We start from the raw sequence: 12,586 nt of genomic DNA, 5'->3' as shown, positions 1-12,586 counted from the left end.
GATACAGTGTATTTAATGTTTTGGTTTTTTTTTTCACAACTGGGGCACCTGTCCCTTTGAGCTATGCCAAATGACAGAACTTCAAATTCACTGAGAGGAATCCAGGAAAGAGAATACTAAAACACACTATACTCATGGATAGGGCAACATTTACTGGAGTTTTCTTGTGGAACTTAGATTTAACCACTTAAAATCTAGCGCAAAAGTTCTAGAAACCTGTTGGTCTTCTTGGTTTTACCCATAGCAGGTAGAAATGGCAGGAGAGAGAGGAAAAACTCATTGCCACTGCCTTGTCTGTGCCACCACTTACAAGCTGAATCACACGACCCATGCAGAGATGCCTGAAATTAGGCTGCTGGGGCCCAGGTTGCTGTTGGGAACGTGATGGAGGCCAAGCAGCTTGAGGGCAGATATTAAGTCAGTTTGGTATCTGTGCATGTTAATTGGTACCTACTGGGCTTCTCAAACCTTTAAAATCTTGCCCCTCTCAATCGACTGAAAACATTTCTCTTCAGATTTTAGCTACACAGCACATTTTTGACCAAGGTCCTAATGACCGGGAGCTGCCTTGGTGAGCAGTGTGAGCCGTCTGGCTATTTGCCAGAAAGGGTAGCCCTAGCTTCTGTTGTGTGCAGTTCAGCATCTCTTTCCTGTAAGGTTTGTGTCCAATCAGTCTGGCTCCTGACCTGTTCAAATCAACGTAAAGTGTCATCTTTAAAAAGGCTTTGACCACCCTATGTACAAATCCTGTCCCTGTGGGTGAGGCAGGTCTTCCTGGGTTACATTTCTTTTGGGCAGGCAGAGCAACCTTTAGGCATCAGATGGAGAAAGCAGAGCACAAGCCCGGGCTGTCTTTTGTGCAGTCCCCAAGGAAACTGGACATGCACCGTTATCCTCTCCTTTCCCATGCAGGGCAGAAGGAGGTCTGTAATGCAGGTTTGTTATCACACTGCACTTGGATTTCTTAATGCCAAAGTTCCTGAGCTTACCAAACTTATGAAGATAGTAGCAGAGGAGGACAGACAGGTAATAATTTTATCGTGCACCCTTTTTAATCTGAAAATTATGCTTTACATCCTCTAACACAGTTCTCCATTCTTCAGAGCTTGCATTAGTGCTATAAGTAAAACAGATATTCTACTGCCATGCAAGGGTAATAATTACCAGAGCTATTGATTCTCTTGCTGCAGACCAAGGTAAAGACAGTAAAGACAATGGTCAAAAAGAAATTTCCCTCTGTGATATAACATTGCCTATCACAGTGCATTACGTGGATTTTCACATAATGAAAGCCGGAAGGACTCCATCAAATAGCAGTAATGTGATCTAGATGTGCCAATAACTTCTGGAACATGAACCGGTACAAGGAAGGCGAGACCCAGGCCACGTCTCTTCTGCTGTGTGAAGGTAGCTGCTGCTCTGGGGAACGGGTTAATGTGTTACATGCTGTTAACAGGTTGAACTTTTGGCAGCTTCCCATCATGTCACTGTCCCTGTTTCTGTCAGGGTGAAGGCCAGATTATCATAGATGGCTTGATTGTCGAGGCACTCTCTGGCCCCTTTTCCTGGCATTTAGTCCTCGTGGGACCAGGAATGGAGAGCACAAGGGAGCAGGGTGGGTGGAGGGGGATGTTTTTTGGAATTCTTGGAGTTTGCATTCCCTGCTTTCAGATCCTGCCTGTAAGTGGGCGTTAGGCGCACCTACTCTTGTTTCCTAACCTCCAGGTCAATCTCCTGCTCCTGGTTTGAAGCAATTCAAAGTGCTCCTGCCGCTCCAGCAGCCTCCATGACCAGTGCGGTGTCCAGCTCCACACAGGGAGCCCTGCCAGAAATGGAGGCGTTCCCCTTATCCTCTGCTGTTAGCCCTTTTCTTTAGCTACCACTTTCCTCCACCATTGCTTGCCGCCCTGCCCCAAAAGAGAGACAACTCCAGCCTGCTGGGCACCCTCCCCTCCCTCTCCCCCCCAGCACCTGGCCCTCTGCCCAGACTCAGAGCTGCAGAGCGGCTAGTTCCAGCTCCTCCTTACGCCTCTCCCTGTTGTTGGATGGGGCCTGGCCCCCAGCCCTTATCTCCTCCAGCCCCCCGGCTGTTTGCAGAGGGGAGTATAAAGGGGTTGGCTGACTCGGAGAGCAGAGGGAAAGCACAAGCAGCACCGCATCGGACCAGGCTGGGTGTCTGCTTGACTCACCATCACCATGGGGAAGGATGGGCTGCTCATCAAACCAAGCATCTTCCTCCTTCTCCTCTTCTTCCTCCCTGGAGACACCTCACCCACCACAGAGCCGTAAGCTACGCAGGGGGGGTCTCGGGGCATGCAGGAGGCCTGGGTTGCATTCCTGTGTCTGTTGATTTGTGACTTCTGCCTACTTTTTTACACAGGGATATAGACACTGGGGTGGGGTAAAGTGTCTTCTACAAACAGAAACCTCAGTGCTTCAGGGGGACCCCAAGCAGTCTGTGAAACTGAGATACCAGTAAAACTTCAGGGGAAAAAAAAAAGAAAAAAAAAAGGAAAAAAGAGGGAAACATCTATGAGAATACCTTTTGCTGCTTCAGTGAATTCACAGGATTCAACAAAGTTTTCTGCATAAAATTGGTTCTTTTGAAAGGCAACTTTTTATAACTGTTTACATATTCAATTTTGTTCTTAAGCGACAGACTTTTTCTAAAAGACAATGAAAGATTTCATTTTGGGCTGGCTACCCTATTCCTAGGCTACCCAGGAGATGCGAGTGTACTTTTTGATTTATAATGAGAAGAAAAGGAACAAATAACAGATCTGGCATGACCAGAAATGTTTTTATTTTTTAATTCACATTTTTCAGCTCGGCCAATGAAATGAAAATTCCCTCATCACCCAGGGCTATATGGCACTGTAAAACAGTGACTGTTAAGATCTGTGAGAGTATATTGTCCTGCATCCCTTCATCCCCTTTTGCCCTGTTTGTATGTGAAGGGAGCGTGTGTTGTGGGCATGTGTGTACATGTATGGCAGGAGCAGCACATGAGGGGTCCTGACATCTCAGAGACTTTCTCCTTTGGGTTTTTGGCAGTGTCTTATTGGCAATATCTTTTCCTCCCCAGCAAAGCAAGGCTGTGCTGCAGGGCTTTCATCAAATGCAGGGTAAGCAGATAGCAGGGTTGGGATTTGAGGGGCCAGATCTTTCTCCCTGCAGACCAGCTGATGGACGTAAAGGTGTTAGAGCCTCCCCTACTGCCAAAGGTAATGCCCTACCTTATTGCTGAGATTTTGAGGGCTCTTCTCCCAGCTGCTTGGTGCTCTGGGGATGAATCTGGAGATGTTCAGAGGCCAGTCCTTGCTCACCCAAAAGGCAGCACTGTTGGTTGCCATTAGGTGGATCAGGTTTGATAGCCAGATGCAGCGCCGGGCACTAGGACACCACCGGCAAGTTGCTCCGCTGGGAGGGGGACTGCATAGGGCTGAGCAGGGACCTCCTACTTGGGCTGAGACACAGGGCCTTGCTTCCCTGAAAACCTGAAATGTGCTCGACTGTTTTTGCTGAAGATCTGGCACCACGCCGTGGCAGTTTCGGGTCTCTGCGAGGAATGAGGGTAGTGCTACAGGTGGTTTGCAGTGATGGCATTTATGCACCAGGTACCGGCACTTGTGTGGCTCCTGAGTCCTGCTAACAGTGTCTAGCAAAGGTGACAATCGACTTTTCCCCACTGGCGTTATTCGGGGTCCCAGCAGGAAGTACCAGGACATGGAAAAACTTATCCCTTCCAGGCGTTTGCATTGAGGATTTCCTGTGGTGTTTTACTTTTGAGACTGGCTTCTCTGCTTTCCTCTGCTGTTACAGACATGCTGGAAAACTTGTTACACTTCTAGGAAATGCACCTCTTTCCCTGTACAGTGAAGGCTGTAGTCATCGGATTGGTTTCTTTGTTCGTTCTGTACAGCTCCTGTTACTTCTTCCTGCTCCTCTGACCTGTCCTTCTCCCCTGTTCCTAGGCAGTATATGGTGCTACTGCCCTTTCTGATACACACTGATTCTCCTGAGAAAGTCTGTGTTCAGCTGACCCACCTGAACGAGTCCGTGACGCTGAGTGCCACACTCGAGTATCAAGGGGAAAACAGGAGCCTGATTGACGATGTGGTGTCAGAGCAGGATGTGTTCACCTGCATCCCTTTCTCTGTGAGTATGTCATCCTTGGGGGATGGTCCCTTGTGCCAAGGGTAAACTGCAAGGGCAATGAGTAGTAATGACCAGAGTAACGCTGTGTAGGTATTCACTTCCCTCTTGGCCAAAGGTATGTGCATGTCCATCCTCAACAGCCTCTCACTGCTGAGATCTCCTTTAGCATGCTGGCTGAATGGGAAATGCTGAATCCTGGAAAGCCAGCCTCTCTCTAGGACAGAAGAAGGAAAGGCCAGGAAAAAGAAGTGGGTTTAGTATTGACACTCTTGATGGCTGTTTGGTGCACAGCTTCTTCAAATGGTTCTCCATTTCATCCTTCAACAGCCACAAATTGTCACTTGAGTGCTTTCAAATTGGGGTAGAGCTTTTGGACCTCAGATACTTCTTGCCTTATGCATATAATACACTGAATTAATGTAAGAATGTAAGAATCACAAAGCTGTGATTGCCTGTGCCTGAAAAAGAGAGTGAAGCATGAAATTAATAATTAATGTAATTGACAGCCTCAGTCAGTGTAACAAGTCATAGGGAACGACGAAACTTGGTCATCTGTCTCAGAGCATAGATTATGTCTTTGGTCTGAAGGCCAAGGAACTGGTGGTCTTCAGGACACTGAACAGGTTGGCATCTGTGTCTGGGTTTGTCACATATAGGCTGAAGACTGAATTTTATCACTTGGAGAGAGATGTATAGAGATCTGGCATGTCTGGTTTGCAAGGACTAGGGACATTATCTGAAAGAGAAGGGGGATTATTCCATTGCCCCTGTGAATGTCAAAAGGAAAAGGACAGAACGGCTTTGGCTAGGGCAGTAAGAATTTCTTAAAATTGGGTGGCAGAGCTGGGAGCTCCTCTGCTGCATGACACTTGCGTAATCACTGCATAGCACTAGGAATGAGTAAGAATATGGGGCAAGTAAGGATCAGCCTCTGTTCCTGGTTATAGTTCCCCTCACCTTTGTGTTGGGTCCATCAGGATTACATTAGATGTATTTCATAAAGGCCAGTTCAGTTCAGGAAGCTGTTAAAGGTGGTCTGTAACAGGGTTGCCTTCTTATTCTCCAGCTTCCAAAATCAAACAGGCAGTCACCAGTCACATTTATCACTGTGACGGTGAAGGGGGCGACACTGCAGTTCAGGAGCCGCAAGTCGGTGCTGGTCAAGGATTCTGAGAGCTTGGTCTTCGTCCAGACAGACAAACCCATCTACAAGCCCGGACAGACAGGTACCAGGGAAGGGGTGGAGACGTATTTGAAGCAAAAATTCATACTGAAACTGTTGGACTATGCTGGACAGAGGCTGACTGCTTTCAGCGGGGGTCAGAACTGCAACCTCATGGCTGAGGCTTACGTTTTTAATGCTCCATGTAGGAGCAATCTGGGGAACTTTAAGATACATGCGCATATTTGGGCCACCTGCACACACGCCCTCTGTCCCTGGGGGCTCTGTTGTTGTTGTAGTTCATGCAGGGTCTGCATTAAAATTGGAGAAAGACTAGATATTTGTCCTGCAGAGAACAGGGCCAAAATTCAGACTAGGTCATGAAATAGTTTTCAAAGCAGCAGCTGATTTTGCTCAATGAAGACAGAGAGAACTATATAAGCCATTTATTTCTTCTGGGTCATTGATCTAAATTTGGCCTTGACAGAAATGAGTGTCCTAAAAGAGGCACTGAATTCTCTATCCATCCAGAGCCAGCACAAACTTGCAGCCAAGTGCTGAGATAATCTGCTTGCATTCATCTTTCCTAAGAAGTCAGTCTAGTTGTAACAAAATTAAAAGACCCCTGTGAATTCCAATGTGAAAATGTATCCTTGCAAAGTAGGCAAAGGCAACTTAAATTTAAATTTGGTCCTGATAAACAAGATTCTAATGCCCATGATCAGTAAGGTGTTTGCACTGCCATGGATTTGCTCTTAACATCCTCTTACTCATGTAATTTCTTACATGGGTAAGCTTCTAGCATGACTTAGCTTTCTGGTGAATGGAATTTCTTTAGAAGAGAACAGGTCTGTTCTCTGTTGTACCATTTGTTTTTTCAACTGATGTTTTTTGGTTGGTGACTATGCTGTGGAACCTCACTGTCTGCCTTTCTCCATCAGTCCTGTTCAGAATCGTTTCTCTAGATAACAACTTCCGTCCCTTGAATGAGATGGTAAGTGTGATGCTTCCTTTTCACTAGTTGTTTGGTCTTAAGTCATTTATGTGGGTAAAGAGAGGGAAGAAGTGTCTTTTGGGGAGAGCTCTTGGTACACCGAGATAATTGTGCAATTCCTGGGTTACCTCAGATCTTGTTAACAGGCTCTGTTCTTAAATTTCTGCATAATGCTGTCCTCTGCACTCTTGTAAAGTTTGACAAACTGCAAATGAACAGCGCTGGTGTAAACACCTCAGCAGTGGGCAAATCTGCCATTATCACGGTGTACACCTACTGTTACTAGTATTGCAGATCATCCAGAGTTAGTAATTTCACCTGACTTTTCTGCTGATACAAAGAATTGCCTCCCCCACCTTGATGTACCTCAAAAGGCTCTGTTGCTCCATACCAGGAATTTTTTCCTTACTCCATTGGGTGATCAGCTTGTTCCCTGAAATGTGGACATAGCGCTGGTCATTTGACTGCGTTGCTCGCACTCTGTCTAAATATGCTTTTCCTTTTTTTCTTTTTCTAGTTTCCGCTGGTATATATTGAGGTATGTACAAACATTCGGTTCATGTTCACACCTATTGCACCTCAACCTGGCAGAATAACTACTGGTTGCATCAACATGATTCTTGTCTATTTTGTGTATTAAGTGGGTCTATCACGTTAATTCAAATATACAGAGCTTTAACTCATATGGTGGTAACCATGTACATGTTACAGCTCCTTCTATTGTCTAGCCCTGGGCTCCACACATACACAACTCTGCCAGAGCCCCCCACTCCTGCCCTGCAGCCCCCTGAGACACTGGGGTGGGCGTCCTCTCATTGCTTTTGCTAATGTTTTTTAGTTCTTGTTGCAGACTCTTCCTGTTCTCACAATCCTTGTGATCACATTACCTGTAGGACCCAAAGAAAAACCGTCTCTACCAGTGGACAAAGGCAGAATTAAAGATGGGATTAATCCAGCTGTTCTTCAACCTCACCTCTGAACCTATGCAAGGGACCTACACAGTAGTGGTGCAGAAGGCCTCTGGGAAGACAATTCGGCATCCTTTCTCTGTGGAGGAGTATGGTAACTGTTGCTGCAGTTTCAAGTTCCCAACAGCTAGTCCTGTGGGGTATAAAAGCTTAACTGAACACAAGGTAGATCTGACCAGGATGGCTGGAAAAATGTCACTGTGTCCTTTCCCTCCCAAGCACACCTTTGTGTCTTAACCTCTCTCTGGTGCTCTCCCCACTATGCCAGTTCCATCTGCTTGGCTAGAAAATGGTTGCAACCAACGTAGCTTCCCACCCCAGCAAGGCAGCTGCAGCTGTTTTTATACGGTCTGACGTGATCTGGCTCATGCAGCAGAGATGAGTCCTGGAAGATGAGTCTGGAAGTCCTTTGATCTCTTTCAGTTACAAGTCTCTTACCATGCTCTGTGCCCTGAATCCCTCCTAGTTGTCCCAAGTCACCATCCACTTCCCCTCCTGCAGCCGGGTTTGGATGTGATGTCACCCTGTGCTAAGTCACCAGGGAAGCTATGGGGTCTTCCGATTTTTCAAATTGGCAAGATCTACGCGCTTTGGAAATGCAGAGACCAGGCTGCAGTCCCAGCTCTGTATGTTTGTGGAAGAATTCTGTTGACTTAACTCTCATTTTACTGTGTCCTACTGCTGTGGGACTGATAAGGCATGTGTTATCTAAGAAGTTGCTGTATTTTAATAGCTGGTGGAATAATGCTGTCTTCTTAGCTGGCACAGTGGCTGGTTGAGTGCCTGTGGTTTTTGCTGATGACAGTGGGATGTACAGGTGACAGAAGCCTCTAAAATCTGACCATTCAGGTGCGAATGGGTTTCAGGCCATTTGTAAGAATAGCCTTTGAACAGCCTTCATGTCTCGTTCTTATGTTACCCCCCACCACATCATGGACTGTTTTCCTTTGGTTCTGCTGCAGTGCTGCCAAAGTTTGAAGTAACAGTGAAAATGCCCAAGGTGATCACCATTCTTGATGAGAAGCTGAAGGTGACAGTTTGTGGTCTGTGAGTGTCGTTCTTTAAAGTCCTTCTTGGTTTCAGGTTTTTCTTCAACTGCTGCTGAAAGTCCAGTTGGGAGATTGGGATATGATACTTCATTATATTTCTTAATCGTTTTGGGGTCCCAGTACCAAAGAGACTACATCTACCATTAGACAAAAGGCAACAATTATTGCTTGGGACACTTTGTACGTAACATGTAGAAAGATATTCCTCTGGATTTTGGGAGGGGTCTTTTTGCATATTTTTTGAGTCATAGAGGATTTCAGACCAGCCAGAGTGCTAGGGAAGAGCTCTTCAGTTTAGTTTACCTGGGAGTGATGTTTTAACTGTGGTTTCTACTTGTCATCACTGAAAGGAAACCATAAATGATGGAGCTGCCCTCTTTCCCTTGGGGCACCTCATGCAATTCTGCATAGCAATGTTCCATATATCCTGCAGGAAAATCCATGGCTTTGGCTGAAGAACAAGCCAAAAGACTCAGTGCACATACAGACACAAGCCAGTTCTACCAGAATTGGGCGGTGGGGTAGATATTTGCAGCATGTTCTCCAAGATGAGGGGTACTCTCAACGAAATCAACATTAGGGTAAATGAATTGCGAAGACTTATATGTTATTCCCAAGGTTGCAATCAGGACTGTAAGATTTAGTGCTCCTGCCTCCGTTGCCCAGCTTGATCCTAAAATGTTACTGAATTTCTTTCTACATTTTATTTCCTGTGATGACCCTGTTGTATCCTGGAGGCAGTTCTAGGGAAGAGTCCTGGCTTGACAGGGGCTAAGCTAGTAATTTTTTCCCATTCTTCTTACATTTCTAATGGCTCTATTTTTCTTTCAATCCTGCTGGTAGATACACATTTGGAAAGCCTGTTCCTGGTCTTGTGAGCTTCCGTGTCTGCAGGAAGTTTGAACACGCATCCACTGCCTGCTATGGAGAAGAAGCGAGAGCAGTGTGTGATGAGTTCTCTGGAAAAGTGAGTCATGATTTCTCATGTGGGTAGAGTGATAGGAGAAAGTGTGGTTTACTGAGCATGCCTTGTAGGTGCAGGGTTCCTCTGAGTATGTACAAGCACAGAGTGAAGAGGGCAGAGACTCCATGTATTTTAAGGAAGTCTGAAGGAGGGAAGATTGGGTGCGAGATGAAATGTGAAAGGGAAAAAAGGGGGGAATGTCTGTGCAGTAAGAAAGATGTGTGTAAAGGCAAGAAGCTGATGGAGAAGGAAGAGGTGGAAGAAACAAAAAAAAGGTCAGGTGGAGTGTAGAGAGTATAAGAGAGAAGGGAGATAGAAAAGGCATGAGCGATGAGAGCAGAGTTGGGGTTGGCTTACACTAGAGTGTGTGCCATCAGAAGTTGGTGTTAGAAGCAGGAAAGGAGCAGAAACCAGGGGAGGGGTGATGCAGTTTGAACAAGAAGGAAAGGAATATGGGTTTAGAAGCAGCACTGAAGACAAGCAGAAGAAAATTACAACTTTTTTCACTCTTTAGACTGGCAAGTCTGCAAGAGTGAAACTGAATGGTGTTTGGAGCACTGGCAGTTCAACAGCACTAGCTTAACTGACAGAAGCTGGGGTAACAGCAATTGTGGAAATATGCCAGGACAAGAAAGCAAGCAGAAGACATTCTTATGGTCTTTGGGGTCTGCCACAGTATGATCCCCACAATTGCCTCTGCTACTGCTTTTGTTACCTAAGTTAAAAGAAAATATGAACTCTGTGGTGCTAACCTTGTTCCAGGCATCTACTCCTTTTTCTGTGGAGACCTGCCTTGTACATGAAGATGCTGAAGAGAGGTGACAAGCCTTGGAAATACTTTTCCAGCTGTCATCTTCTTTCTACACATACACAGGCTTTGCTTTATGTGTCACTCATACAGCTTGTGCATTTTAAGTCAGCAGCTAAATGTGCCTGATGCCTGGTGAACATTTCCTGTGTGGTAAACACTTGAATAATTCTCCACGCTTCTGTATCAAGTGCTTGCAATTTTAAACTTCACACACACATACACAAAAAATCTTCTAGGTTGCAAACTCTTTGTTCTGATGTTGCTGCAAGTACTCCAAAATGCTCCTTGCCAAGTTACTTACGTGCTTTTCCAGTTTTGATAGAAACATGAGAGGGAATGGTCTGTGAGGTTATGGCCTTCTCTTCCAGTTCAGAGCAATGCACAGTGATGGATTCATTAAGTTGGATAAACATTATATAAATGAGACTGTAATGGTCTTGTTTGTTTTCCTTCAACAGACAGACAACTATGGCTGCATTTCTGAAATGATAAAGACCAAATTATTCCAGCTTAAGAGAAGTGGATATGAGAACAAGCTCCGTGTGGAGGCTAAGATTAAAGAAGAGGAGACAGGTATACATCATCTGGATCAAAGAGCCATGTAATAGGCCTGGGAAAGACCAGCAGAGGGGTCTGCCAAGTAGGAATGAGGGAGAAAAGCAGACTCTTGCTTTTGTGGAATCCTAATGTTTTCCTACGTGGAGGCCAGGAGAATCAACAAAATTGCTTGTCCAGCAAAGGAGGATTGGCCTTGAATAAAAGTAATTCTGGTCAGGCAGTGGCAAACTAATTCTTCATGCTTCTTCCTGCAGGAGTGGAGTTGACTGGATCAAGCTTCTCTGAGATCACAACCACGATTACCAAAATCACCTTTGAGCATTCAGACTCCCACTACAAACCTGGACTCCCCTTCTTTGGGCAGGTAGGGAAACCATGAGAATGGAATGCCATGAGAGCCAAGTAAACATGCGCCTGAGCTATGTATCCTGGATGGATACGTGCCCCACCTCTGCAAAGATGCTGGATGTCAGTGCTCCTAATCCCTGTGGTGCCCCTCTCCTCTGCAGGCTCTTGAACTGGGGAACAGCAGCTGAGATCACAGCCCTCATTCTGCTTACCCCTCTGCCCTTGGGCTTCTGTTTCTCCAGTCAAGTACAATTCTGCTTTTCCAGTTGCCTGTTTAATAGGAGATCTAAGGGGTCTGAGTGCATATCAGTCTCCAAGTCCACTCCTCTGACCCAGAGGCAGAGATAAGAAAGGGCCAAAAAATGATTCAGAAAGTCTGCAGCTCTCTGAAAGAGACAGGTGCTGTACATGTGAAGTACAGTGGAGGCTTCTTGCCTGATGTGAGACCAACATCCTTAGCCTGGTGGTCTACTAGTCTGTTCAGCTGACAGGTATTCCTCTCCCTCTATACTGTACTCTTTTTGCTCCTCCAGGTGAAACTAGTGGATGGGTCTGGTGCTCCAATTGCCAATGAAATCGTGAGGATTTCTTTACAAGGACACCAGGAAGTCAACTACACAACAAATGAAGAGGGCAGGGCACAGTTCGCCCTGAACACTTCCATGCTGTACTTTGATTCTGTTGGAATTAGGGTGAGTCCTGCGGGCAGAGGAGGTAACGAAGTGACCCACAGGGCTGGAAGGGGAGTACCTCTGAAGTTTCTACTATACATGCTAAACCACTTATCTTCTTGTTCCTGGTTGGTTGTGCCAACCTTGACACCAGCGTGGTGGGAATAGTCATACAACAAACCGGGTTACCATGTCAGAAGTGCACTTAGCTTGTAAATAGTTGATTTCTGCTTGGAAATAACAATATAGGGTTAGAAAGAGCATCAAAAGATCATGATAGTCCATACTGCTCCAAAGGATCACCAGCCTTACCTAGACAAATCTGTTTCAAGGGTGGGTCTAACTCCCATAGTGGAGTGCTGCTAGTGCTTCGCTGTCTTTTCAATGAAATGATTTCCCGACTGTCTCATCTCAATATCCATTATGGTCAGTTAAGGCAATCTGCATCTCTCAGGGTTTAATTTATCATTCCCAAGTATAGTGAGAAAGATAAGGAAATAAGAGCACAGCATGTGAGGCACATGAAATGCTGAAGTAGCACTCTTCTAAGTGTGAAATACCTCCCCTTGCTCTCATTTTTAAGAAGACCTGGACTCTTTCAGCTCCTAAACTTCTATTCAGTTTAGGTTTTGAATTCTCAGGTGGAGATGTATCCTCATTTTCTATAGCACCCTTAGCTTGATCTTGGCACTGGTAATCTATGAACTGAACAGCACTATCCCTTCTCCAGTGCCAATAATGAGAAGAAAAATGAAAATCGACTTTTCTCTTTAAACTAACAGGATATAAGAAAGGACAAAGTATTAGGGTTAAAGAGCCCTTGAGGTGACACTAATAGTAAACAAACAACTGACATGGCATGTAGTGACAGAAAAAAGGGGAATGGTATTAAATTGAAAGAGG

The 12,586-nt window shown here is 45.5% G+C and overlaps 1 protein-coding gene across 2 annotated transcripts in view; it reads left to right on the top strand.

Moving 5' to 3' along the window:
- The first annotated feature begins 2,113 nt into the window (after positions 1-2,113).
- Positions 2,114-12,586, top strand: part of A2M (alpha-2-macroglobulin) — a 30,792-nt gene continuing 20,319 nt past the window's right edge. Inside the window, exons 1-11 of one of the 2 annotated variants that reach the window (XM_037388391.1) lie at positions 2,114-2,285; positions 3,975-4,158; positions 5,225-5,384; positions 6,262-6,314; positions 6,832-6,852; positions 7,208-7,376; positions 8,245-8,329; positions 9,175-9,298; positions 10,565-10,679; positions 10,919-11,028; positions 11,546-11,704. In XM_037388391.1, the coding sequence (XP_037244288.1) occupies positions 2,197-2,285; positions 3,975-4,158; positions 5,225-5,384; positions 6,262-6,314; positions 6,832-6,852; positions 7,208-7,376; positions 8,245-8,329; positions 9,175-9,298; positions 10,565-10,679; positions 10,919-11,028; positions 11,546-11,704 (1,269 nt within the window). In that variant the 5' untranslated portion in view covers positions 2,114-2,196. The remainder of the gene's footprint in view (positions 2,286-3,974; positions 4,159-5,224; positions 5,385-6,261; positions 6,315-6,831; positions 6,853-7,207; positions 7,377-8,244; positions 8,330-9,174; positions 9,299-10,564; positions 10,680-10,918; positions 11,029-11,545; positions 11,705-12,586) is intronic. The other variant, XM_037388389.1, reaches the window with a different exon arrangement.

This window comes from Falco rusticolus, chromosome 5, assembly GCF_015220075.1.
Source record: "Falco rusticolus isolate bFalRus1 chromosome 5, bFalRus1.pri, whole genome shotgun sequence".
Taxonomy (NCBI): domain Eukaryota; kingdom Metazoa; phylum Chordata; class Aves; order Falconiformes; family Falconidae; genus Falco; species Falco rusticolus.
This window is presented reverse-complemented; position numbering and strand designations above follow the sequence as displayed.